The sequence below is a fragment of the Pseudopodoces humilis genome, chromosome 4 (assembly GCF_049639895.1).
Source record: "Pseudopodoces humilis isolate 2021_Gansu_Grassland_sample_001 chromosome 4, ASM4963989v1, whole genome shotgun sequence".
Classification (NCBI taxonomy): Eukaryota; Metazoa; Chordata; class Aves; order Passeriformes; family Paridae; genus Pseudopodoces; species Pseudopodoces humilis.
Window position 1 is genome coordinate 3241222 of NC_142203.1, and position 23691 is coordinate 3264912.

General features: G+C 39.2%; 1 protein-coding gene across 1 annotated transcript in view; it reads left to right on the forward strand.

Moving 5' to 3' along the window:
* Window positions 1-23691, forward strand: part of FBN2 (fibrillin 2) — a 119720-nt gene that overhangs the window by 48727 nt on the left and 47302 nt on the right. Inside the window, exons 16-24 of the mRNA XM_088054007.1 lie at window positions 2615-2767; window positions 3504-3557; window positions 7056-7181; window positions 9536-9661; window positions 14630-14749; window positions 18152-18289; window positions 19584-19634; window positions 19803-19928; window positions 22153-22380. Coding sequence (XP_087910133.1) covers window positions 2615-2767; window positions 3504-3557; window positions 7056-7181; window positions 9536-9661; window positions 14630-14749; window positions 18152-18289; window positions 19584-19634; window positions 19803-19928; window positions 22153-22380 — 1122 coding nt within the window. The remainder of the gene's footprint in view (window positions 1-2614; window positions 2768-3503; window positions 3558-7055; window positions 7182-9535; window positions 9662-14629; window positions 14750-18151; window positions 18290-19583; window positions 19635-19802; window positions 19929-22152; window positions 22381-23691) is intronic.

Genomic DNA, 23691 nt, shown 5'->3' on the forward strand with positions numbered 1-23691 from the left:
GAAGTGCTATGCCTTGGGAAGGAGTGGAGAGTCCCAGAAACAGGTACACAGGTACAGCAGCAGTAATGCTAATCTCTGATCCAGGGCAAAAAGTAAATTCTTGGTGCTCTGAAATGAGTAGCCAGAGGCTAATCAGACTAAACATGGGGAGCAGCACAAGTTCATCATGTGCAGACTCAGAACTCTTGTGAAATGGAGAACCTGAGCTTTGTCAGGTGCCTGCAGTGATTGAACCATCCACAATGTGCCTGTCCTTCTCATTCTTGCTCGTGGCACAGCCCAAGGGAGACTTTCTTCCTGTCACACAATTGCTGTTTCGCTGGTGGGAGAACCAGCTTGGTTGTTCATTCTTCACAACCCTAGTGAATCACTGACTCTGTAGATCAGACTGTTTTCCTGTAACTAGTCATGCATTTGTCCCCAGGTTCTCTGTGTCACTTCTAAAAGCACTGATGTACACAGATGCACTTGCTCTCTTGTGCAGAGAACTTCCTCACTACATCTGTAGGTGCCTTCAGCTACTTCCCACACTCCACATCTTTAAAAACCTTCCTCCAGAGTATTTCTTTAACACTTTCCAGTCTTCTGTCCCTCTGCAGTTTCCCTTGGTGCCATTTCCCTCCCTTAATTTGCTTCTCCGTTCCCTCACAGACACATAGCTAGGGGGAATCTTCCTCTTCTGTGACAGGGAAGTGATTGAAGTCCCTTTGTTCATGGCAGAACTTGTCAGAGTGGCAGCTGGACTTGTCTGAGGTGCAGGGAAAGGATGTCATGCCACCAAGTATTTTGCAGAGTAAATGAAGAGACATTTCTTGTGTGAAAGTTCCTCGACTGTTTTCAAGCATCATAATCTTTTCCTGATGTCAAGTGCAAGCAAGTTGTACTGGCTTCACCTAGATTCTTGGCAAGGAAAAACCTCTAAAATCAAGGACATACTTAGCTGTGCTCCAGAACTATCTGTTCCATGGGATACCAAAAGCAAGAGAAAACATTTATGTGCAGGCAGTACTGTTTTACAGGAGCCAGCTTACAACACTCAAAGAGCCGACAGAACACATAAGGAATTGCCAGTTCTTATTTGAATTGGCTCTGGATATTCAACATTCACTGTAAAACTTCTCATGCAACTTTTCTTTTTTGTTTTGGGGTCATACTTCAAGCAACTGTCTGTCTGGATTCCCTCAGTTTCTGACTCCACTCAGGCTCATGTCCAGGCCACAGTGGTTTAACTGGGGGCTGACAAGGAGCATAAATTAAAGCTGTGTTTTGTTCTGGCCCATAAAAATACCTGAAGCAAAGAGTATTTCTGCAGCTCCAGCAGTGTCTGTAGAATTATAGGAGTCAAAAGTAAAGGCTGTTTACTCTGTCTGTATCCTACAGTTCTCAGCTACACATTTTTAGAAGGACTGTCCAAACACATGATTGTTAAAAGACCTCGAATACTATCCTATAAGAAAACATGGGAAAAAGCATTGAACCTTGGAAAGACCAAAACCAGAAAAGTATAACAAAACCCCAAACAAGTGCATAAGAGCAGTGAGAATATCTCTGAGACTGCTTTTTATGCATTATTCATTGTTCTTGGATAAGTATAGGAGATGATTATTCCTGTAAAGGTGGGAATGGAGGGTCTCTCTTGGAAGATGCTTCTTCCTGCATCTTACTGGTTAAGGCTGTCAAATTGATTTATGTGATTAAATCAACTGTAAGATTGGCAGCATGTACATGGTGAGTCTTACAGGTGTATGGGTGGCCTGTATAATTTTTCTGTTGTCTTTTTCTTGGCATGATTTTTGGGGATTGAAGAACCTTTCAGGTTTTTGTGTGTTTGTGTGATAAGTGGTGGTTTATCCAGGCTATCATTTCCAGCCCTCTTCCCTAGGATGGCACTTTAACTTCCAGGGGGGGTTTTTAATCACAGACCCTCTGAAGTTTCATATAGTCTGGGCAGTAACACTGCTTTCCTCACTGCCTAGTTGTGTGTAAGATTTGCTGGATTGTTGTTCCCAGCCGGATTGTGGTGTGCTAATCCAGCACTGGTGCCTGTTTATGTATAAACCTATTACGATGATCATGTCACGTAAATGCTGGTCTGAACAATCTGCTAAAATTGTATTTCTGTTGATGATTTTAAGGCCATGCTCCTCCTTTCAGAAGCAGGTATTCTCCCATATTACAGCCCTGGGCTGCTGGTGTGTTATCCCACCTGAGGAACCATTTAGGAAGTCAGAGATGTCTGTGGCACCTTCTCAAAGGGAAGAATCAGCCACCACATGCTGATCCAGGCCATGCTGTGTTCCTTACTGGGATATTTGTTGATGGATTTACAGAGCTGCTTCGGGGTGTGGGTTGCCTTTTTTGAGTCCTTTGGAATGCCTTTGAATTTACTCACAAAATCCTGGTTTAGGTGGTTTGAAAGTGCTCTGGAGAAAGCCCCAGGAGGTAACCACGCTGAGAATTTGCCTTGGTGCCATCAGGGTTATTAAGGCAGTGCAGATGTAGCCAGTGTGACCTTTTTGTTGACCAAAAATAAGGGGTTACAGCTTTTGGGATAATATGCATACATTTCACTCTCAGCCTAAGGAAATAATTAATTCTTTCTGTTTTTCTTTAGATACTCATGTGCGCAGCACGTGCTATGGAGGCATCAGAAAAGGGCTGTGTGTCCGTCCCTTCCCTGGTGCTGTGACAAAGTCTGAATGCTGCTGTGCCAACCCTGACTATGGTTTTGGAGAGCCATGTCATCCCTGCCCTGCTAAAAACTCAGGTAAAATTTTGTGTACAGTGAACATACAGACTTTAAACAAAAATAATCTTGTTGAGATGACATTGTTGATCTATTTTATGCCCTAAAGAAAAGTGAACAGGGTGAATTTGGGTTCCTGAATTAAGTGTTTGCCATAAGTAATAATTCTTGCAAGAGAATAAGCAGAATTCTCCAATGAATCTTTAAACTTCCTGGTCCTATCAATCCAGCTTAAAAGAACAGCCCATATTCTTTCTAGAAATCTATATTTCATTTTATGAGAATCAATTCTTTGAGTAAACCTGGGGATTGATTTTAGAAAAAAAAATCTCGTGACTGTAGAGCTGCAGTGATGAACCTTGCACAGAATTTCCATTAAGTATTATTTTCTGAAGCAGTAGAAAACTATTCAGAACAAAACAAGTAAAAGTGGCTGATTAACTGAATAACAACAGTAACTTGAGAGGATAGTCATGTCAAAATTATAAAGAAATCACCTGAGTGTTTACCTCTTGTCATCTAATTTTGTTTTTATATATATATGAAAGTTCAGGATGGAGTGTTACCTGACAGCTTTAGCTTAAATTATCTGTTAATGGTTGTTTCATGTGAACATTGGCATTCCCTTAGTTACATTGTAGAAAAATTTCTTTGGAAGAAAAATCATGTGGATTTAGTTTAGGATGAAAGAAGGTGAAATACTGGAAATAACTTTTTTTTTTTTTGTCCCCCCAACATCTCCACCTCAACCAAGCAGCTGAGTTCCATGGCCTGTGTAGCAGTGGAATAGGTATTACTGTTGATGGAAGAGGTACGTTGCATATTTTCTTTAATATATATGACTGCCATGGTTTCGGGCAAATTTTGGGAGGAAATCTCTAAAAGTGGGTTTTTCTACATTTAAACTGGCCTCTCCCCCAACCAGTTTGGGAGGTAAATTTCTTTTGAGAAAAGTGGAAAAAACTGTTTATTTAACAAGCAATTAACAATTTAACAATTCCACATCATAAAGTAACTACAGGACAATGATTAAAAGTTTTAAAAAAATCCTCAGAATTATATTTTTAGATAACATATTAGAGTGCAGTTTTTAACCTCAAGATTAATATGTTGATTTTAGTATTTTATTTCTCAAAGTACAGTATTTGAGTGTTGTTTTGAGAAAAGGCTGGAATTAATTCTCTAGAAGAGTGGATTTTGCCTGACCCTATGAAGGAAAAAAAAAGTAACCTGTTTCAGAGTTCTGACCTGTGATTTTTTTTTTTTTTTGAGATTAGAGATTTTTTCAGATTAGGCATAAAACAGTTCTCTCTGATTTGACAGGAGTCACATTTGCAGTTGATTTTCAGTCAGCTGGGATAGTAGCAGAGCAGTTTTTCACTTCAGATCCAGTGTTCACTCATGGATCATTTCTATAGTCAGATTGTTTCTGTGTAGAGTTAAAAATTGGAAGGGATCTTAACTGAAAAAAAAACATCCTTATGAAAGAAAGTCCTGAAAGTGACCAATTACATTTAGTACTGGGAACTGTAAAGCTTCAGATCCTTTTTCTAGTACCCAGGGATTTTAAAAAATAGTGGCTGAGCCAGGTCTGAAGTCAGGGCAAAGCATGCTGCAGCTGCCAGATAAGTAAAATGGACTGAAAAAGGAATAGGAGAATATAGGACCATAAAATTTACTGCTAGGTATTTTTCTGGTGTGTTAATAATTATTCTTGTCAGCATCAAAGCTCCTATTCTATGCAGCAGGAAAAGAATAAGAACTCCCATCATTACCTTTAGTAATAGCCTAAATAACTTTTAAAATACCACTTAAATGAAAGAAATTCTGGTTTTGTTCAGTACTGTAAGTATCTGCATATTTTTTTCTTCATTGCTTACCATGTTGTAAGCTTGCATGAGTAATTTGAAACCTGTGGAATTTATAAATTCTCTCAGTTGACTTTTCACTGAATTAAACAAGGTCCACTGAAGAATCTCTAAGTCTCAGAGAAAGAATGTCAGCATTCAGTAATGTTGGAACTTGTTGTGCAAGCAACATCCTACCATAAGAATTTGCATGCAGCCTGGTAGAGAGATTTGTGTCCTTTTGGACACATAGAAAATAGAATTTCTCATTAATACATTGAAACAACTGTGCTGTCTACCAAATGCATGACAGGGATCATGGGTTCAGGTCTCAGCTAAAATCCTCCTTTGTTCAGGTTTCTAGAGCAAACACTGGGTTCTCTGTACATCTTGTACAGCAGCATTGCAGCCAATTTTCATGCTGCTGCTCCTGTCACTGCTTGTACACTCCTTGTGTGGCTTGTCCCCATGATTCAAACATGTTTAGTAAGCGACAAATGTATTTTGGTCTAAAGAAAATACAAATCTGAAGTCCTACGCCCGATCGTATTTTCTTTAAAAGTTTTTCAAATGTCTTGTAGCATTGTGTTTTATCCAGGGATAGCATGGGTTTTTTTCCAAATGCATATATGATTAAATGTAAACCAGTATCTAAACTGCAATGTAATTAAAGAGGAAATGTTCTTTACAAAAAGTTGAGTCCTACAAGTACAAAACAAGCTTTTCATGAAGTCACAGCCAGGCCAGCAGCCTTTCTTTCCAGGGCTTGGGAAAGGAACTATTTAAGGTAATGGACTTACCATATGAAGGAAAATGCTGAAAAACCCTCTTTTCCTCAGGGGCAAGAAGTATTAAAATTAGTCTGTTCCTCTTCTTATAGTTCATATGAATATTTTGGACCTTTCCAACTACAGCAGAAATTTTATATGGGACTATAAATTCAGGGAATATAACTCATCCATCATCCTTTTTTCTGTGTCTGAGGAAAATTTTAAATTTCCAACAAGTTCTTACAGGATTGAATATGTTTTAGTTTTGATCTGTGCATTACTTTTGTATTAGGAAAATTCTTGTGTCACCTCATAATTTATAACTTCTTACCTAGATCGCTAAACCACAGGCTCTGGGTGCATGGGCTAGGTAATTTGCATCAAGCTTTTTCTTACAAACACGTAGTTCCCTGTCAGTTTAGGTTGGAAAGGATATCTGGAGGTCATCCAGCCTAGCCTTCTGGTCAGAGCAGGGGTATCATCAAAGTTGAACCATTTCTCAAGGCCTTGCCTGGTGGAATTTGGATAATCTCCAAGGATGGAGTTCCCATAGCCTCTTTGGGCAGTTTCCTCCAGTGCTTAGTGACACTCATGGTGAAGAATTGTTTTCCTGGTGCTTAATTTAAATTTCCAGTGTTGTATCTTGCAAGTGTTGTCTCTTGCCATGTCATTGTGCACCTCAAAGAGGAAACTGTCTCCATCTTGTCTCTAATCATCTGTTAAAATCAGGGAAGTGCTGTTAGAGGTCCCTCTGATATTTCCTCTTTGCAGCTGAGGGAATCCAGTCCCTTCAGCCACTTCCTACACCTCAGGCACTGATGCTGCTGAGGGAATTTAGCCACGCTGACATGAGTTGTGTGTAATCCAGGAGACACTTGGAGCACTCTGAGAGGAAAACTTCTTAATCCAGGTGATAGTTTAAACAGAGCAGAGGCATTTCTGGACCTATTGATTACCAACACAGATGAACTAATTAGTGATGTCCAGACTGATGGCAGCCTGGGTTGCGTTGGTTGTGCCCTGTTGGAACTCAGGCTGAGCTGAGGGCTGTGGGCCAGGTGGAGAGTACAGACAGCACACTGAATTTCATCAGCATCAACTTGTAGTTGCTTAAGGCATCAGTGAATGGGATTCCCTGGGAAACTGCCCTCAGGTTTAAAGGAGCAGAACAGAGCTTTGAGGATGTTCTCCTGTGATCACAAGAGTGTTCTGTTCTGTTCTGTTCTGTTTCTGTGTTAAGAAATCAGGCAAGAAAGGCAAAGGCCAGCCTGGCTGAGTAAGGATCAAACTGAAGTGTAAGAAGGAAATTCACAGTCAGTGGAACCAGGGAAGAATGCTGTGAGGAGCAGAGGAATGCCCAGATGTGTAGGCATGGGATTGGAAAAGCTAGAGCTCTCTGTGGCTGAGTTTGGCAAGGAGTCCAGGATTGTGACAGGCTTCTGTAGGTGCATTAGGAGGCTTGAGGAGTGGGCCCTTGTAAAGTGGCCCTAAACTGGACACAGTGTTCTAGGTTTGGCCTCCTAGTGTCAAACAAAAGAGAATAATCTCCTCTTCCAGCCTTGGGGCTGCCCCTGTGCTGTGCCTTGGCTCTGACTTAGAGCATCCAGTGAGTCAGGTGTTGCCCATGCCTCTCATGGGAACAGGTTTGTCATAGTCTGGGTCTGATTATCTTCTGTTGTTGTGCAAATACAGATATTAATGAGTGTGCTTTGGATCCTGATATTTGCTCCAATGGGATCTGTGAAAACCTGCGTGGCAGCTATCGCTGTAACTGCAACATTGGCTATGAGCCTGATCCTGCTGGAACCAGCTGTGTGGGTGAGTTGTTTCTTGCTTTTTTTTTTTTTTTGTTGTGGCTGAAATATTTATCATTGTGTTGATGCTGATGTGACCTGACAGAATTTCAGCTTCAAGCTACAATCAAAATGCAGAAAACCTGGAATAATGCTTTTCTCAATCGCTGCATAATTGTTATTCTTACTGTGTATTTTCCTGTCATTTGGTGGGTGAGTATTGCTGTTTGGGAAGTTAAAGCAGGAGGTAGCATTGCAGGGGTTTCACTCTCCATCTAATTAGTTTTATTATTCATGGCCATATGGAAATCAAATGGTTTTTTGTGTTTTCTTTTGGGAATTCTTACATCCAAAAAAAAAGGATATTATACCACAAGTGCGTTGTACAATGATGTTGCTTATAGCCTTGTAATTACAAGCAGAAAGGCGAAGTTTGTTTAAAATAAAAAATGGAAATCTCTCTGAAACCATTAGGATGTCCAAAGTATTGTCCTTAAGTACTGTATTTATTTTGGTGAATTACTGCTCTCTGCACTTAAAGGTTTACTTACCTTTCACTGCTGTTTGTGCTCACAGCACAAACAGTTTTGCTGGAGAAAACCTGGTCTGTATAGCTCTGATGTAGTTTTCATATCAAACATTCCTTCCTGGTGATGCAAAGCAAACACAAAGTAAAGGAAGTGTCTCCTTTCATCTGCTTGAATAAAGGAACTTTACATCTAGTTACTTCCTTAAGCCCTAAATATGACCTTTTGGCAGGAAAAGCTGCTGCAGAAAAGTAATGGTGTTTTTACTTTTAAAATGCTTCATGTAAAATTTGTTCTCCAAGTGGATATTTTGGGAAGGGGTTTTATTTATCTAGTTACTCTTGGGATTAGGTAAGTGCTAGTATAATCTACGTATTTACTTAAATAAAGATAAAGCTGACTGACTGTGAGGATGTGTTTATCCTTGGGTAGAATTTTTCTGTAAAAGAATTTAAGTATGAACACTCAGATAAGAGGTTGAAAGGTTTTAATTAATTATGAGATACCAGGAAATAAAATGGTCATTTGTTAGAATGCATACAGTATTTTTGTCAGGTCTGAGTGGGTTTAAAGTATGAACTACATTGTTTGGTGTTTTTACAGAGCATGTCACAACAGATTACAGTCCAAATCTGAAGATATTGTATGAGATTCTAATGAAATAATGCATTCATCACACTGCACAGTTTGGGCTAAGGGATTGTATGCCCACAAGCTCAGAACTGCTCTTGAAAGTGTCAGTTTACAAATTTATTCCCCTTTTCCTTGGTTAAAATAAAATCAAGTTAGATGAAGGACAAGTTAGTAAAGAAGAGCTTTCTTTTTTTAATTCATGGCTGCCAGATTTAAATCTGGGATTCATCATCTGGGGGAATTTAGGCTTTGTTGTCTGAATCCTTCAGGAACAAGCACAGCTTGGAAAACCTAAAGTAGTTGGGGAAACCAAAATTCTCCAGATTGTAGTTATATTGCATTCTCACTTTTCTTCTATATTTTTGAACTTAAAAACTCTAAGAATCTATTTAAGATTTCAGTTGCAGTGTTAGGTTTGGAAAATCAAGCAGTCAATGAAGAGGAAACAACCTGAAGCGGGATAAAATGTCATGTTTATCCTGACTTACTGTATCCAAATTCTTCTGTAAGCATAGGTTGTTTTGACATGTGATAGGCATTAAAGGAAAACGCTTAAAATTACATTTTTTCTTCTTTCATAGACTAAATAGTAGGGCAATGAGGAAGACACATTACTTTTTATTAGAATTATTTTTAGTTAGTTTAAGATGAGTTCAGGGAATTGTATTAATATATGGGATTTTCCTAGTTAGTGTGCTTGATATCCCGGTCTTAATCATAGGGTTTTTTTAAATGCAGTGTTCCTCTGGAGCGGAGATACATGTGTTCTATTGAGTGGCTGCCATACATGAACTGTACAGGACAGATTTTAATCCACTTCATGGATAACTAAAACAATTTTAGCCTATAAAACAGAGTTAGAACAGTAATTAACACACTGCTGCTTGTGTGCTTAGAAAAAACCCCACAGTTAAATAGTTAAAATACTGTTTTCAAAGCAAATAGAGCTTCATGAATTTATATGGTGTAGTCATACCAATGACAAAGATCACTGTTATGTGACCAAGGTTATTGACCAAACTCAGATGGTCAGGGTCATTGCAAGAAAACATAATTATTCCTTAAAGACTAACCATGGACTAATTTTTGATTTGGCTAGTGAAAAAAAACAACTTTAAAGGCAGGACAGAAATTCTTGCAGTGAAAACCTGAAAGAGAATTAGAGCTTTGAAAGTAAGAAGTGTCAGTTTTGGTTGTGGTCTGTCTCCTCTCCCTGCAGATGTTGACGAGTGCTCTGTGAACGGGCTGCTGTGTGACAATGGGCTCTGCCGGAACACTCCGGGCAGCTACAGCTGCTCCTGCCCCAAGGGTTACCTGTTCAGCTCGGAGACAGACACCTGTGAAGGTGAGGAACCTGCACATCGTGTCAGGTTTGTCGTTTATTGTGTCATGTCCAAGCAAAACAGCACAGAGTGACGGCAGATACCAGAGGAAAAGAGCTGTGATGATACCTTAATCTCCACATTTCTCTTTTAATTTCTCTGCTTTTCAGTGTGTTGGGTATTGCTGTTGAATTTCTTCCAAGGTAATAATTTAATTTTATATGATAATGTTTTCCTTTGCATAGCTACAACCTTTTTAAACTAAAATAGAGGGGAATACATGCCTTTGATCACGTAGCAGGAATACCGTGTCTGTCGTTTAGAGAAATGCATCATTCTTGGTGACAGAGTTCCCTTTTTCTTTTCTCCCTTCTTCTCTCCCTTCAGTCTGTGGTAATAGTTAATTCTGTATCAAATCCTGTTATCTGTGGTTCATTCCAGGACCTGGGTATTACTGCCTAGTAATACTAAAATTGTCCTTTATTTTTACAGTATAATCAAAATTGCTTTCTTATATTGCTCTTTAACACAGATGTTAAAGCAGAAAAAAGCCATATAGCAGAAACTAATGAGAAATAAAATACATGAAAAACTGCTCCAAAAAAAGTAAAATTGGAAGCATTAGCTTATGTGCCAACTCTTAATTAGTATTCGGCATAGTAGAATTTTACAGGTCTTCTCCGTTATTTTGTTTCGTTCCACAGTCTGTAAATCTCAGTATTTGTAATCATTAGAAAGTTTTTATAGTTAAGTGGTTTGGCATTTCTTTAAGTGATGAAGAAGCTGTAATTCTTTGTTGCAAAACACTTGTTATGTAAGCCAGTGTAAGCATCCAGATTTTTCTGAAGTGGTGGAAGATATTACTAACCTCAGCTCCTTATCATTATTGGTCAGGTAGAAGTTACTGCCATACAGCTAAGCCAACACATGGAAAGGAAAATGGAAATGTTTTAAATTCTGGCAGTATAAAATCATTCACATGTTCTGTACAAAACATCTTCACCCCTTCAATGCAAAAGAAATTATATTCCTTTATGTTTTAATACATGTGGGTTCCAGAGGTCGCCTTTAAGAGTTAGTTCTTGCTCTTTCTGCATGTTACAAATTGTTACCACTTGATCAGAGAGGGGCTTTTTTTGTGCCAACCCTCATAGACTCACAGAGATTTCTGTGCCAAGTTGTCTCAGTGCCTATCTGCCCACAGTGCTCAGGAGTTTATTCTCCAGGGTCTGTCTTGGTGATCAGTGTCTGTGCACTGGAAGATTTCTGTCTGTAAAAAACAATGTATTGTGTGCTCTTAGTGTACATGTTTCTTGAGGAATCTTCTAGACAGAAAAACTGATGTGGTGTATTGTAAGGGGAGGTGATCACTAGCAAGAACATCAGGGCATAAAGCACTGGGTGGATGAGAAGCCAGAATGCAGCCAATCTTGTTGAAATAAAATCTAAAATCTATCTAAATTTTCAAACAGTAAACTTGGATTTATTTCTTAATGGCAAGAAATTATTATTAATGATAAGAAACTATTATTATTAATACATTTTTAATCTTGTAGTGAGATTGATATCTAAATTTAGCCAGTGAGGTAAAAAAAAAGTTGGTCAGAGCTGCTTTGTGTAAAAGTGTCTGTAAAACCTATTAAATGAGTTGTGTTTTTATTCATGTTGGGTAGGCAGTAGTAATGCTGGGTTGGCAGCAGAGAAAGAAACTATTCTCTTTCTGCCCTGTTTCTTGTGATTTGTTTTCAAGTTACAAATTCACTGGTTGTAAAAACCTGCTCTAGTCAGGAGCTCTATGTTGAGCACTGAAAATGCCCTGATGCATATTAGTCACCAAGAAATTTTTAATGTGACTCTCATCAGCAACTCTGAAGAAACAACAAAACCCTTCCTTGGCTTTGTTTGTAGTTCAATTAAAATTTTTTATCAGTTTGTAACGAGGAGTAGGAGACTTGTTTGAGGCTTCTGAGTCCGTGAAAGTTGAGATTTTTATGACAAGCTCCATGGTTTAGTTTGTGTTTCCAGTGACATAACTAGTTAAATGTAAACCAGATGTGCTTTGAAGTTCATTTCCAGGAATGTACAGTGGACTGTTTCAATTTTTGTTTCTCTGACGTTTACAATGTACACTGACTTCAGTTAAGAGGAAAAAAGAAAATTAAAATACACCTCAACAAATATCTTCATACACAGTGGGTTTTATTTTACCACACAAAATAGTGTTAAAATCCATTTGGTTTCTTGACTACTCTTTTTAAAATTACCATTTAGTATTATTATGAGAAGGTGTAGGGAAACAGTTTTTGGAGTGTGTTTACCTGGTACATTGGATACTTTTTTACTTGATTCAGCAGTGCACTAATGCTGAAATGCACTTGATATCATCTTTTAATTTTTCTTTTCCTGGATGGTGATTTTCCAGTGTAGTCAATGCATTATTATCAGCCTATTACTATCCAGATTATTTGGGTTTGGGTTTTTGTTTCTTTTTTTTTTCATTCTTAACATAGTGCTAAAGGATATCAAATACAGAAGGGTCTGGAGCATGGTCCATGAAGCCAAGAGAGCTGCCTCTACTTTTCAAAAGGCGTTGAACTTTGGCCCCTCTATCTCCACTTTTTCCCTTCTTTGGTTGTAGTTTCAGGGACATTGGCTTCCAGGTGTGGCCCTCAATTATTTTTTGTCAGGTTATGGTTTAAATTCTGAAAATTTGAAACAAAAGATGTCTTTTCTTAGCAGAAAATTGATTGTAATCCTACCTAGTTTAATGTCAGGGAAAATTAAAGATAGGTATGATAACCTCATAGAAGCCCCATAAATGTGAAGCAGTTTAAGTTTCATGCATCTTCTTGAAGTGTTGTTTTGGATAGTGGCACCTGTCTGCTTTTTACTTTGTCTTGCACATTGGTTGTGTCTGTGCAAACCTGTGTGAGGTCAGCTGCCAGCTGTTAAAATAGTGTGACACTTTACCTGAAAATCACTCATTTTCAGCTTTAAGTACCTTCACAGATGATGCCTGGTGCCTCATGGAAATTTCTCTGAAGTTGCAACTTGGTAAAAGAAGGGAGGAACGCTTGTGATTGTGTGGACAGAGAATACATCTCTTCAGTTTTGTTTGTCCTGTCTTTCCAATTTTTTCTCACATTTTTTTAAAGCTAGACAAACTTCTGAAAGAGAGATAGCAGATGGAGAGGAAGCAAAAGTGTGTGGTTCTCCCAGGGCATTTCTATTCAGAGGATTATTTGACATAAAGTACATACTTAAGATTACATTTTTGTGTCAGTGTGATTTAGGATTTTAAGAACCACTTGGTTTCTCTGCACAAGCAGCAGAGATCACTCCCCACTGCCAGGTGTTGCTGGCTGGGGAGGGAGTGGGAAGCAGCAGAGGCAGGGAGCATTCCCTGGGTAAAAACTGAGGTTAATAGAGTATGAAATATATTCACAGGGAGGAGAAGGCTTTGGTGCAGAGCATATACCCAGATTGCCAGCTTGGATGCAGAGGGACTTGGAGCTTATTCTGTCAGAACTAACAATGAGGCACATTGTCGTGACCTGATAAAACCTTTTCATCAAAAGATAAAAATATCTTGTATACATCCCTGTATCTGTGTATGATTAATCTGTAAAACAGGCAATCCACAGTTTAAGAATGGGCTTCAGAAACATAAAGCTCTGTCGTTGTTCAGAAAGTTGCTGACAGTCATAGACAAGTCCTGTTTGCTCTTTGTAGATAAGTCCATTAAGTAAAGGATCTGTAAAAGCTGGCTTTTAAATTAAGTGCTTGCTTTTGGCATGAAAAGAGACATCACAGTTTCCAAAGTTTACTGATTCTGGGCATATTTATCTCTCTCTTGCTTTTTTTTTTTTTTTTTTTTTAATAATACATGCATATATATTAAATTGTATATGCTTAAATACGTACTGCCTCCTCTGATGCACAGCTCTAGTGAAATGAAGGCTTGATGCATCATATCAAAGTAGCAAATTGTATCTCTTAGAAAATTGTTTAAAAAAATACAGAGGACATTTCAATTTGTCTTTAAAATGATCTCTTGGTGCTTTTAATGCTTTTAATTACTCTACTGCTTAGCTAGATACTGCATTAGGTTATAATTAATTAAAATTAAGCTGGTTTAATTTATAGCTATTCCTCAAGCACTGCTAGCAAGCATAAGCAAGCACTAAACATTTTTATTTCTGGCCTGCCAGAGGGAGCTGGTTGGATTAGAATGTATGGCTTGATTCAGGATGCATATAAAAAAATTAAATTAATTGGGTTCAGAAAGAAATGGTGGATATGCATCAACAGTTTTTCGTGGAGAGAATTTGTTTGTATTGCTTTAATCTTAAAACTGATTCCACTTGAAAGAAAAAATCAGCAAATAATGCTGTCTGCAGGGGTCCTATTCTTGCATGTAAGCAGGCTTAAAAACCTCACAGGGATAATAAACAGGATTTTCTGGCTAAAGAGAAGTACCATTTACAGTATTCCAATTACAACTGCTATTTCTTCAATGTTTCCATAACTAGAGAATTGCAGCCAGCATTGTGATACTGTGCTTCTGACAGGGTTTTCTTAATTCTTCTCATGGAGCCATAAATGGCAGAAACAATGAGGGCTTTGTTTGTGCTCTGCATGGTGTGGCTGGGAATGCATTTGCATTCTGTGAAAGGAGTTTTATTTTCTCATGGGACAGTTGTAACTGATGCTGGAGAACTTTATGGCCCATGGTGATGGAAATTAACTGTCCTTGTAGAAAAGGGCCATTTAATTGACACTTCCAAAATAAGTGCACTTCAGAATACAGGTTACCTGTCTGTCCCTGTATCTTTTTGAATGCCTGGCTGGGAGGAGTGGAGTGCAAAATGTTTCAGGCAGTCCTAGCCCCTCACAGTCCACAACAGCATTTAGAGAGTATAAATTTACTGTGTAATTCTTCCCAGAAGCACTCTGTAGTTCTAGTAATGTCTTTTGTTTCTGGATTACAGATATAAATGAATGTGAAAGCAGCCCATGTGTCAATGGTGCCTGCAGGAACAACCTTGGGTCGTTCCACTGTGAATGTTCATCTGGCAGCAAGTTGGACCCTACAGGACTGATATGTATTGGTGGGTATTTCCTCCCTTTATTTTCCTTTTTTATAAATAAATAAATACACATGCATATTCTACATATATATAAAAATGTTGCCATCATTTGAGGATTCTTTTGGAAAAAAAGCAGAGTGCTGCAGAGATCTTACTGGATCTTAAGAGTAAGCAGCAGCAGTTACCTGCAGGGCATCACTGGCATTGTCTTTGAAAGCCATTCATTAATGTGTTTTTTTTTCTTGCCTTCCTAAGAAAATTCAGAAGGGTTTCACTTATCTGTACTTCACAGGTGTTCATAAACTGCCATTATTTCATATTTTTTGTGTAGTATAATTGAAATTATTGTAGGTTATGTGTGGTGCTCCAGCTGTATTGCAGTGTCTTTAATAAGTGTGTGTCATTATTAAGTGGGTGATGCTAATCTTAAATGTTACTTTTGTTTTCAGGTGGATTTGTTTGGCGTTTTTCTTTGGAATTTTTCATTTGAATTTTCTTGTCAGGATTTTCTTAAGGTGGAAAAATGAATGCAAAGACTCGAGTTTCTATTTAATTATGGAATTTTTCCATGCCTTAATATGTTTTTTAAAAGAATGTTACATTTGTGGCTAAGCCTTCTCTTCTATTTCCTTGTAGCACCACTGGCTGGTAAAGTTTATTATTGTTTTTGTTATTTTCATGTTGTGCTAATTTCTTGATATAACCACGCTAACCTGTGCTTTTTGTACCTCATTTTAATCTTGTGTTCTTACATCCAAAGGGGCCACAAGTTCACCAAGAGCCTAATTATAACAGTGCTCTGGATTTACTTTGCAAATAGTTTTTTTTGGATTGTTTGTAGTATAAGGTCCCATTTGGTCTTAATAGCAGTGATAAATAACATAAAATATAAACAAAAAATCAGCTGAGAGGTCAGATAAAAACTGAAGAACAGGATCCAGCTACATACTGTGAGCATAATCATTAGCTTTTCATGTTGACAAAAGTTGTCTCAAGAACCATGTTTTCCCACTACAAGTATGAATATGTTAAGACAGAAGGGTCAGAAGTAGAGCTAATGCGAGACATACAGATTTTTACTGCTAGAGCCCAATTTTGCCACCTTGGTCAAAATTTCATTGGCATTAGAAGCAATGAGAGGAGGTCAGGCTGGGTTACTGAAAAGTGACTGAGGGGCTGGAGATTACAGATGGCTTGCTGTGTGGAAAAACTTTAAAATGTTCTTAGCAAATGTCTGCCATTTTAAATCTCAAGTTGATTTTCCTTGACTACCCCTGTAGAGGAACACTTATATTGAAAATGTTTGTCCTATTTTTTTTAAATGAGATTGCTATTGTAAAGCATTTTTGTAACAACAAATACTTTATTCCTAAACTTAAATGAAGGGCTAAAATAATATTGAGGTTTAGGATTTTCTGTGTTCTACACAGGAATGATCAAAGTAAGGTGATGTCTGATTCTGACAAGTTTTGGGTTTTTTTTTTTTTGCTTTCCAATTTGCTCTCATGTTAGAACCAGAATCAGTACCACGTTATTCAGCATAGATGTGAGCCATTTGGCTCTTTCTGTGAGCTTTTCTGGGCAGAGAGAAAAATGCCTTGCTGAGATTACAGTCAGAATGCAATTCACAGCATTTGCACTCAGATTTAAGCTCAAACCTTCAGCAAATGAGGGCTGTAAGTTCAGCAGTTACAATAAAAACTTTCAGCAATGATATTGACATATCAACTTTTGCGGTATTAAGACCATGCTCGTGGAGGGGAATAAAAAGGGGAATTGTTTTTGAAGCATATTTGAAATATACAAGTGTTTCATTGCTATTTTGGGAATTGCTATGCCTTAGGGATATGCCGGTTGTGCTTTTTGAAATACATGGTTTTACTTTTACACACTTTGACACATTTTATTTTAGTCAAGGTTTGTGGAGTTCATACAGTGCACAGTAAGTAGGATGCCATCTGCCTGTAGTATGCATATATTCTTCTTCAAGTCAGAATCAAAGAGATAAGAGCAACAGAAGGAATGCTTTGATGTTGGATAATAACTCTTTCACCAAAGATTTTTGTCTGGACAAAAGAGACAATGCAAAATAAAAGGAATAGCCTGAAAAAGATAAGGCTAGCTGACTTTGGCAGGGTAGTGTGGATGCAGCTGGTGTGAGCAGAAGCACCTGCTAAGTCATAGAATTTAAATAGTTTTTGAGATACTGGTTTTGATTTTTCACTCCTATAAAGTTGGCTAGTAAAAGGAAATACTGTTGAGCTCTATATTTATGCACTTGTTCAGATGTGGAGCTCTGTCCCACATGTTTGCTAGCAATATTAACCTAAATAATACAACTGTTATGCACTTAACTGTTAATGAAATACCCTGCCCAATTTCTTGGGCTGATTTCACTCACATTGTTGGGCGAGATCTTTTCCTGTTGCTTTAACCAAGGAAAGGTTGTCCTTTCTGTGCATCATTTTTTAACATAATAACTTGGTAGAGAAGTTGAAGCTGTTTGGAAGAAAATAAGCTGGAATGATTCTGTCTTAAGCACATTGTTCCTGAGCATGAGGTATTGGTAATATATCTGGCTTTTTTCACATACAATGCATGTAAATCTTAAACCCAAATCCTGTTCTCCCTTCATTATTCATCAAACTAAATTTGTCTGGATGACTTGCTTGGCTTTGAACTCTGAGTATGCACCTACATTTAAACCTTGCCCAGGCTGATCTCCCAGTTTGAGTCTGACCTTACAGGCTGCTTTTGCTGTCTGATCACCAAGGTTGTTGCCTGTCTCAAGAAATGTTGTACCATTTGAGAGTAACCCTGTAAAGGTAGGGAAGTGTAAAGGTGTTGAAGGTAAAACTTGCAAAGTATGTACCTGATTTGAGATCTGACTTCTCAAAGTGTAGCTAATGCAGCAGCAGAACCGGACCCCTAAAATAATACAGAACACTCCTACCCACCGCGTTTTGTTTTTTTTTCTACTTCCTTAGGATTTTGAAGGCTTCCCTTCAAGAGAGACAAGAACACCTGTATTTCAGAAAGGGTTCAGGCAGTCACCTAGGAAAGGGAGTGAGGCTGGGATCTCTGCTTTTGTATATTTTAGATAGATCAGCCCCTAGCTCAATTAAGTTAAATGCTCTGCAGCATCTGGAAGACCTCTGCCAGCTGTGGGACCTGGACTGTAAAATGCCTCAGGGAGGTTCTTTGTTGGTCACTTTCTTTGTGTTCATCTTTTCAGTGATAGTGCTATCCCTTTACACCAGTTCTAAACTAAAATGTGTACAAAATTACTCTTATGGAAGTTTTTTTCTTTTTAAAAGGAGCCTGTGTTCCCTTGGTGCTCTGCCTGCTGGTGTGGACGTGGCCTGCCAGCTCTTCCGGCTGTGACAGTTCTTTGCTTGATTTTTGCTTTCTGTTCTGCTGCAGACAGCCTGAAGGGGACTTGTTGGCTTAATATCCGAGACAGCCACTGTGAAGTCAACATTAATGGTGCCACTCTGAAGTCTGAGTGCTGTGCTACCTTAGGAGCAGCTTGGGGCAGCCCATGTGAACGGTGTGAACTGGGTAAGTTCCAATATCCTCCACCTTTTGGGAGAAGGGAGTAAGTATCACTAGTAGATTGTTATCATCTCTCTGTATTAAGAAGAACCCAACCAAAAGCCACCCCCCAAAAAACAAAATAATAAGAAAACCCTAACCAAGCAAACCAAATGAAAAACCACTAAAACAACCCCCTCCTAAAAAATACTGAAAGAAGTTGTCTTGTTTAGAAGTTACCTATTTTAGACTTGTAATCTCCGGTATTAGATATAATTCCAATAACTTTGAAGCATACCAGGAAATAAACCTCATAATGGCTACAATATGTTTCATCTCCACAAGGACTGTGTATTGACTGGGATAGGGAGGTAAAGGGCTAAAACAGTAAAGTGAAATATCTGATAAAATTCTGGGCTTTTTATGTTGTGGGCTGTTAACACTTTTTTCCCAGCTCTTTTCAAACACGTAGCCTGTGTACCATTATTGATTGCAGAAATCGTACTGCAGATGGATTGCAGGGCTAGTTATGGAAGCTGGAAGCAGCAGTGCTAACTGCGCTCTACTCACGGCAAAAATACTGATCCCCTTAAGGTTTGAAAACTGCCACTGGCAGCTGAGCGGGGTGTCAAGATGTTTTAGCCTCTCATTTTTAATTGGAACAGTAACTGTGGGCTCATGTATCCTCCCCTAACAAGCAGAGTGCAGGCAGCATCCAGCGGAGCTCTTAACTGTGCAGTACAGCAAAGATATTCCTTTGGACTTCAGGAAGCAGCATTGTCAGGTTAGACTGGTAAAACTGTTCAAACCTAATTATTCTAGACAGGTAATTAGCTCAGGTTGGGTGTGTTTGGGTCCTGAATTTCTTATTCTGTAACTAGTTAAATTACAGCAAGCTCTCAAATCATTATATGCTGCTGCATTTTACATACATCTCCTAAAGTAATCCCATTGCTCAGATCCATTATTAAACTTTGGTAAAGAAAAAGAGCTGATAATTGACTTCACTACAGTTTAAATCTTCTGGCCTCTTGAAGGAATTTTACTTTTTAGCTACATGTGAGTGCAGAGACTGATCTGATTAGATGCTGATCATTTCACTAGGGAAAGCACATGAGAAAATAATGTTCTAAGATGTAATTTCAACTGTTCACTTAAACAGCATGTATGAGTGAATACTTTTCTTAATTGAGGCTCAAGCACTCCCCCCTTACACAGTAAAATGATTAGTGAATTCTGAAGGTACCTTTTTTTTAAATTTTGTGCTCCTGCATTCCTGTCACTCTAAAGCAGTAACAATATCCTTCTGGCTTGATTCCAGACACAGCTTGCTCAAGAGGATTTGCCAGAGTGAAGGGTGTTACCTGTGAAGGTGAAGTTTCTGCTTCTTACTCAAGATGTCATTTTTTTCTCCCCTTTTGAAAATGTGGTAGAAGTGGATTTATTCTGTTGTTTCTTTCCTGTCACTTAAAATTCTCCATAAAGCTGTAGCTGTCCCCTTGGAGTCAGCAGGTAACCGAACTCTTTGTGTCCCCGACAGATGTAAATGAGTGTGAGGTTTTCCCGGGGGTTTGTCCCAATGGGCGGTGCGTCAACAGCAGAGGCTCCTTTCACTGCGAGTGCCCCGAGGGGCTGACCCTGGACGGCACAGGGCGAGTGTGTTTAGGTAAGAGCGCACCTCACTCTCACAGCTGTGTCCCACAGCTGGCCAAAATCGTTCTTCAAGTGCCTTGAACGAAAGTGTGGTTTATTTCTGATTTATCCCAGATAATGTGCCTGCTTAGATATCAAATATCTGTGCCAGTTCAGAGAAGAGCTGTTAATTCCTTCGAGGAATGAGTTTGTCTTGAGGCTTGTTTTGCTCTCAGTGCAGTCAGTAGGCTGTGCTAAAGTGCTGTCTCTGCTCTGACTCCTTTTCAGGAGCAGCAGTGTCTGATGGACGCTGAGCACAAATATGCTGGTGCAAATTAGTCTTTTTTTTTCAGTGCACAGGCCAGTGTCTGGTTCTTGTGATATTTGGGTACACAAGTACAAGATTTTGCCTGCGCACTTGGTTGGTTTGTCTTCTGGTTGACCTGCTTTGCTGCTAACAGGATAGACCCTTGGGTATAGTAATCATGATTGCCTTTTCTGGAAATCCTATTGTATTCTCCTGCTAACTGCTGTTACAGTAAGCCTAAAAACAGTTAGCTCTTTTTATTTTTAACCTGTATTCACTGCAGTATTAAATTAATTCAGTAACATAAATACAGCGAAAAATTTGTAATTTTTTCCCCTACTGTTTAATTTTATTCCTTTTTTAGCCATGAGAGCCACAAAAGGATCATTACATAAGTCAGAGTACCTAGTACAATAAAGAAATACGTGTTTCTGTCCTATCAAATGAAAGAGTAATTTTATAAGTGAGAATACTTGGTGCAGTAAAGAAACACGTGTCTGTCCTGCCAAACACATACAAAATCCTTAAAACCAGAGTTATGTGAGGGAGGGTAAGGGTGTATCTTGATCTTGGGAGACAACAGAAGAAATTCTTGTACTTTTACATGGCACAAGAAAGATCTAGAAATTTAACTACAGTGCAACATTAGCAGCATCAAATGGCTGAACATTGTGCAGAAATGCAGTCTTGAGGAGGAGCTGAGCATCGATGTGTGCTTGTGTTCTGCCAATTGATGGGGGCGATTTCAAAAACACAGACATCAATGGAAAGAATGGTGTTACTAAGAATATAAAGTCAACACAAAAGTAAAACAATACATTCAGTAAAAATACACACTCGTCTTCAGCAACAAGCAAAGGTAGTGCACCTAATTGTTACTGTATGAGAAAAAGGACAGTGATTGAGAATGATCCATCACCATATGGTTAAATACTTTATCATCATCCAGATCCACAGTGAGGATCTTGAGAACCCTTCCCAGCAACTGGGAAAATCCTTACGCTTTGTATCTACCTATAGCTGGGGTCTCCAAATTTGCCCCAAAAGTGGGTCCAGCTTTTATAGGCCCAGATCACCAAGCTGAAGTGACTTGATGATATTTTTAGAACAGGAACTTCTGGATCTGATTGTGCTCGTCCCAATCAGCAGGGATCAGGGTTTGGCCCAGGGCCCAGGCCTCAGCTTGGAAGGTTTCCCCTAAAATAACCTACGAACAGACCACTATTCATGAAGAAACTGATGCCTTTCCCAGGGCTCCATAAAAACATTGGCCAGACAAAATTAAGGGAATAAAAAGTGGTTATATTTATTGAAGGGCCTTCAGGTACATCTAGGGCAGACAAAGCCCTACGGGGGCTACACCCAAAATGGACAGCGAGCCATGGCTTTTCAGACTTTGGTAAGTCTGGTCCATTTGCACATTGGGGGTTGATCTCCCGATTCCAGTGTCAGGTAATAAAATCATTCATCCCCAGTTTGCTGTCCCCAACTCCCTTTTGTTTGCATTTCTGGGGCCTGAGGCACTGCGGTGTCCTTGATTCCCAGGCCTGGAGAGGAATTGCTGTGTGTGACCAAAATGTGAAGACAGTAGCTAACACTGTATGTAGAGTTTAGAGTTTAGAATTATACACTAAAGAATAGCAGGATTATATAAAATATAAATATATGAAAAACATACAAGGTAAAATCCTGAGCCATCTATGGCACTTAGGAAAGTTTCTTAAAATGATACATTTCTTGTAGATAACTATGCAAGGTTATACAGAGCTAGCATAAGCATCTTTGTCATCTATTTTTATGTAAATAATACTGGTGGTGTTAACCACACAGTGCCCAGGATTCATCTTGTAAGTCAGCTCTGGCTGAGGCCTGCTGCTCAGGCCTCAGCACGCTGAGCCTGGGAAAGAGCTGAGAAGAGGGATAAATGCCTGTTTGTTGTTGTGAAACGCAGATATTCGCACGGAGCAGTGCTACCTGCGGTGGGAGGAGGAGGAATGTGCGCAGCCCGTGCCCGGCAGGCTCCGGATGGATTCCTGCTGCTGCGGCGTGGGGGCCGCCTGGGGCTCCGGCTGCGAGCGCTGCCCCACGCCCGGCACCGAGGAACACCGGGCCCTGTGCCCCAGGGGACCCGGCTTCTCCAACAGAGGGGATGTTCTCACTGGCAGGCCGTTCTACAAAGGTGAGCGTTCATTCTTGTGCCTGAGGGTTCACTGTGGATGTATTCGAGAGGGTATCCTAAGGGAATTCCAGGGTTTGAGGCTGCTTGTTGAGTGCTTGAGAGATGGGATGAAGGCATTTGCCTGAAATAGCTGATGGTGCTGATGCCTTGGAGTGGCTGCTTAAAACAGAGGCTAGACAGGATGAAGAGAATAAATAGATATTTAGATAAATAAAGAGACATAAATATTGAAGGCCTTCAATGGGTGCACCTTGAGCGGTCAGAAACCTCCAAGGGGCTACACCCAAGGTGGACGAAGGTCACAAGTTTTTCACACAGTTAAAAGTTTGGTCCATTTGCATATCAGGGGTTAATCCTCCAATTTCAGCTTCAGGTAATGAAGTAATTTACTCCAAGTTTGGCCCCCCCAATTCACTGTTGATTGCATCTCTCGGGGCCTGAGACAGTAAGGTGTCCTTGATTCCAAGGCCTAGAGAGGAATTGTTTTGCCTGAATAAAATGAGAGAACAGTAGATGACAGGCTATGGAGTTTTAGAGTTATACAGTAAAGCAGTATAGGATCTGAAAAATATAAAATTTAAATCCTAAGGTATAGATTCTGGTGTCTGAGGATTAGTTGTGGGTAGGTCTGAGAGGATATCCTGAGGAAATTCCAGCGTTTGAGGCTGCTTGTTAAGTGTGCTTGAGAGATGGCATAAAGGTATTTGCCTTAAAGAGCTGATGGTACAGGTGGAGGGATTCTCTGCTGTCATGGGAGCTTGAGAGCAAAAGGTGCAAAGTCTGAATTGGGTAAGGAGAAGAAGGGAATTCCTGAAAGGAGAGGAGCTCTGAATTACAGGAATAACACAAAATGTACACACTTTTTAAGGTCATACTTTGCAGGGAGTGAACTGAGTGTCAGATGGTCTGTGAGACCAGTTATTTGAGATATAAACATAAAATATTATTAAAATTTGACCAGGGCTCTCTAGGAGATTGAAGAGGTATGGGTTCTTTCTCTGGTTTGCAAAATCAGTGAGTGATTTAAAGGAGAGGGTGTCTGTTGGGGTATGTCCATGGGGGCAGTGACTACAAGGATCTGCAGTGATAAAGGAGTAAATAAAAGTATTTAGTCCAGTTTTTGCTGACTTCACCTCTGCAGAGCAGCAACAAATAAGCTGAAAAATGTTAAGAAACCAGATCCAAGTTACTTCAGGTGTGTAAAACCTGAGAAGAAAAACTAGTTTTCTGTGTCCAGAAGCTCCAGTAATTTGTTAGTCTTCATTTTTTAAATTTTTTTTAATTTTTTTTTTTTAAGGATATATTCTGAAG